General features: G+C 41.0%; 1 protein-coding gene across 1 annotated transcript in view; it reads right to left on the bottom strand.

Moving 5' to 3' along the window:
• Positions 1–4,187, bottom strand: part of RNF138 (ring finger protein 138, E3 ubiquitin protein ligase) — an 8,346-nt gene extending 4,159 nt beyond the window's left edge. The window contains exons 1-2 of the mRNA XM_009073365.1: positions 4,028–4,187; positions 2,412–2,527 (exon numbers count right to left, since the gene is read on the bottom strand). Coding sequence (XP_009071613.1) covers positions 2,412–2,527; positions 4,028–4,069 — 158 coding nt within the window. The 5' untranslated portion in view covers positions 4,070–4,187. The remainder of the gene's footprint in view (positions 1–2,411; positions 2,528–4,027) is intronic.
• Positions 4,188–4,871: the final 684 nt, after the last annotated feature.

Raw genomic sequence — 4,871 nt, 5'->3', positions numbered from 1 at the left:
GTTAAAGGAATGCTTAAGCAATTAAAAACAAGACACACAAAATAGGTCTTGCTGACCTTGTTTTTATCTTCATGCATTCCTGTGTCTTCAATGCAACACCTTATAATGGTCTTGCTCTCTCCTGCTGCCAGGGTTTTTAGGTTTAGTTTTGGTTTTACTGCCTTATAGATAAGTCATCTTGCTAACAAGCTGGGAATAGCACTGTTGTTTAGGTTCTCATGTTCTTGTTATCAGTTTCCCAGGATGTGAGAGTGGGATGCAGCTTAAACTTGTAACCTATCTTAAGTAAGAATTGTACGCATTGGCAGGCTGACCAACCAATCTAAAGTTGTGTGATCAGCGCGTAGCTGCATGTACGGGAGACATTTTACTATATAGTTAGGTGCCCTAAATAAAGTTGGCTATCAGAGCATCATAATGGTGTGCTGTAGTCCGTCCCTCGCAAGGATCCCAACGAGCCTCATGCAGTTGTCCTCCACCCATCAATCTAATCTGTCAAAGTCTCTCTGCAGCGCCTTCCTACACTCCAGCAGATCAACACTCACACCTAACTTGGTGTCATCTGCAAACTTACTGAGGATGCACTCAATCTCCACATCCAAATCACTGATAAAGGCATCAAACAGGACTGGCCCCAATACTGAGCTTTGACGCATGACTGGACACTGAATGCAATCACCATTCACCATCACTCTCCGGGCCCAGATATCCAGCCAAGTTTTTAACCCAGCAAAGAGTGTATACTTGTCCAAGCCATGGGCTGCTCCAGGAGAATGCTGTGGGAGACTGTGTCAAACGCTTTACAGCTGTCTAGACAGGCAACATCTACAGGTTTTCCCTCATCTACTAAGCGAGTCACATTTTCATAGGAGACCAAGTTGGTCAAGCAGGACCCGCCTTTCCTAAATCTATACCGGCTGGGCCTCATCCCCTGGTTGTCCTGCACATGCCTCATGATGGCACCCAAGATGATCTGCTCCATGACCTTCCCTGGTACCTAGATCAGGCTGACAGGCCTGTCATTCCCTGGATCACCCTTCTAAGCCCTCTTGCAAGTGACTGTCACATTTAATAATTTCCTGTTGACTGTGACTTCTCCAGTTAAATTAGTTACCACAATGACCCTTGGTGGAACACTACACAACTTTACAGGACAACAGCATATGTTACAATAAACATTTAGCCAACAAGAATGGTAAAGGAGATGGCAGCCAAGTAACTCAAAGAGCATTATAACCTGTATTAATGTATGACAGGTGGCACTTCCTAAGGTTTTTGACTTAGGACTATGTAAATAGGCCTTTGACTGTCACGTGCTTACATAAATAATTTGCAACTTTCAACTATAGCAAGGTAAGTTTTCCTATGCTGAACACAAAACAAACTTATTTCCTAAAGTAAGAGTAACAGAGGAACATTTTAGAAAGCAAATTTGGCCATATATGCACCTCTAGCTAAGCCAGAAGAAACTGTTCAGACATGCTGATTGCACTAAGAACACAAATATTTACAGTCACAAATATGGTCATGGTACATTTTCGTTACACTTCTGTAATATTGTGAGCACAGGTACCATACTGTGGCAGACTCAATAAATAATGATATAACAGATATCCAGACACTTGAGTGAAACATTACTGCAGCTAATTCTGGTAACAGCTTAAAGTTCCACTTTCGATATACTGATGGGTTGAAAACCAAACACAGAGCAGTTCAGACTGCTAAAAACAGAAAATTGATGTCAAAATAAAGCAATTTAAGGACAAGCTATATATGACAAAGCTCTGAGAAACTAATATGTAAGAATAGGTCTTCTAAAATAAGCAAAAATCCCCAACCAAACCAAATATATCAGTGAGAATGTACGAACAAGAAAGTTCTTTCAGTTTACTGCCTGAAAACAAATGGTAAGTGTAGCTTGATTTTATGGTGTGTAACATACTGGAGTTTCTTATACATTTCATAAGAGACCAGTCCAAAATAAATTCAATCAGAAAGCAAAAGCTTGCACAGTGATGTTTTGAAACAGCATACTCACTAAAACAACCTTAGGAAAAGGGTGTGAGTGGGATAAAAACAGAAGGGAAATTCCCTAGAGGTAAATATTATGAAATACGTTACAAAGTAAGCTGCTCAAATGCTGTCACGGCAAGGAAAGCAAGCTACAAATACTAAATACTTTTTTTAGGAGAGTCTCTAGAAGACATCCAAACCATCATGCAGAAAGGGTTTCTTCTGTATGCTACGAGTAAAGAAAAATACCTGGAAAAACTCATATTTTGAAACACAAAAATATGGACAATAATTATTGCAAAAAGAAGGAATGCCCTGGAAAAAAAAAGTACTTTCTGTGGGGAGAGTAGTTGGGGAAAGAAGAAGGTGCATTGTTATACACAGAACACCCTGATTACCTGTTCCCTGTTGGATCTTGGGAAATCTCTAATTTTGGAATAATAGAAGAAACACCATATTCATCCTGATACTTCTTACAGGTTTTATAATGCTGTCTCATCCACGAAAATCTAACCTGAAAATGAAATGCCAAATTACTGAAATCATACTAGTAAATCCAGAGACAGAAGGAAGAGGTAATTCTGCCAACAGAAAGCAATGCATGCAGGAATTATATAGACATCATATGCAGCAGAAACCAGAACTTGGGTCTCCCCTCTGGGCATGAATACTTTCTTCACCAACAGAACTTCTTGAATTCCTCTTTCCTTAGAGCCTCTGTCACTCCGTGAGACTGGAGAACACTGCCACTCCCCAAACCGATGGGCATCTGAGAGCTCTCTCAGGGGTGAAAGATGCGACTAAATGCCACTTAACTGAAAAAAAGCCACTGGAACTACATCTCCCATATCCAGGATCAACAGCTGATGAGCTACAACAGAGAGGGGCCATGAGGGTGGGATAAGCACCACTGCTCCTTCAGTCTTCTCTGGCCTGCTGTTACTGTGTACAGAGCAAATGTTTTTCTTGCATTAGGTGTGTTCCTTTTCCCTTTGACAGGGGAGGGTAAAAAAATAGGTGAATGAACACCGACTTAAAGCTGCCTTAAATCCAGGATAAGACAATGAGTTGCTTAGATTTGTCAGAAGACAGCAGTGTTGGACATGTCCTAAATCAGAATTTCCGGTCCAACAGCACTGTTAAAAGGTGTTCACAGGTTTCGAGGCTGAACAAAATCATATCTCACATGCCTGTGCCTAAATTCCATTAAAGTTCTTCTGGGGATCTGTTTGGTTCTTCCTTCCAGTTTACCAGCTTGCTACTAGTTTATCTCTGCTTTTCATCCTAATGAATCATGTGGAACAAAGCAAGCAGCTCAGGTTTCCACTAGTGCTGATCTTCACAATGGCAGAAATAAGTCCCAAGTAAAAGGAAACAAACATGAAGACTACCTGGATTTGATGCAATTTATTACCAACAAAATGTGTGGCTGAAATCCTACATCCATTTATACCAGAAGAGAGGTTACTCTTGGTTTCAGTGAGGGGGGGGTGTCAAGATTTCACCCAATGTTTCAAAAATAATGACCCCTTTACAAAGGAAATGAAGGGAATGTAAAAAGACTGATGAGAAAGGAGGAAATTACATGTGACTGCATGAGTACTGAAAATAAACAACCCACATTTTTTGGTTTTAAATTATATTTTATAGAAGCTTTAAGCACTTCTATTTCCATACTGAAAGTTTCTGAGATTATCCATATATCTGCAACTTTCATGTTCATCTCCCAAACTTTTCTTCTGCCAGTTTTATAGCTCAATCCAGTTTTTCCCATATGTGGGGGGAGAAAACTGGCACTCCACATAAAATGCCTTCAAAGACAGTTCAAGATCCTCCTTCAGTTTTACATGTGTTAGGTATACCTAGCAGGCACTGGAAGCCTAGTACGTGCACAAGCCAAGTTCCAAGTGCTAGAGACTCTTTAACTCCAAGACAAGAATGATACATGGTAGAAGTGTGTCTGGTCAGGAACAAGAAAGAAATGTATTCAACTTTTTTTAAAGTTTTACTCTACCTGCTTCTCACAGCATCTACAGCCCCCAGAAGCTCTCTTCATATTGTTTTCAACATCTAGAGCCCTTTTGGGATACGTTCTTTCTTTTTTAGTCACGCTCCCCCGGCAGAGAGGACAATGTGTTCCACTTTCTCTTATAGCCGTCAAGAAGCACTTCCTGCAAAACCTAAACCAAAAAGTTACCACAAACACAGGTTAGTAAACTGAACAGAGTTAGACGCTTAGTCCTTGAAGGAAGCTGGGTGATTGTTAGGAAAAAGAAGATACATGTGAGAGTAATAGTCTACTGAATACAAATCTTTATGTTTACAAACAAAATGAAATAATGGTGCTGGCAAAGAAGTGCATGGAAACTAGGGGAACTTGGCAACATGCTATAGGTAAAGCTCTTACTATTTATTGACTAGCTGTACACCAGATTGATCATTAATTAGATATTCAATGGTGCAGCAAGCACGTGACATCGGACAATCTTATCAGAGCAACTCCTGTTTATTGTCCTTAAGCAGAGCCAAAATTACTGCAAAGCTTCATTCAGCATGCGTTTCCATTGACCTCAGTTCACCAGCTCTGGCTCTTTTTTTTTGCTCTTTCCTCACGCACCGACTGACAAAGCTGGTTTGCTTTTCTACGAAGTAGCACGTTGTAATCAGACGTCCCCCTGAAAAACGTTGAAGAGACCAACGGAAAAAGGAGAGAACAACTCACACCACCGTCCGCGTTCGGAAAGGAAACTACGAAGTTAAAAACGCGAGTTGGGTTTTTAAGACGTGCAGTTAAACTCGGCCAACACCGGGCAGACCGCCGGGGCTGCCTCTCACGCACCGCTCCTCGGCCGCTACAA

This window comes from Acanthisitta chloris, unplaced genomic scaffold, assembly GCF_000695815.1.
Source record: "Acanthisitta chloris isolate BGI_N310 unplaced genomic scaffold, ASM69581v1 scaffold794, whole genome shotgun sequence".
Classification (NCBI taxonomy): Eukaryota; Metazoa; Chordata; class Aves; order Passeriformes; family Acanthisittidae; genus Acanthisitta; species Acanthisitta chloris.
The sequence above is the reverse complement of the archived record's forward strand: the minus strand, read 5'-3'. Positions and strand labels throughout refer to the sequence as shown.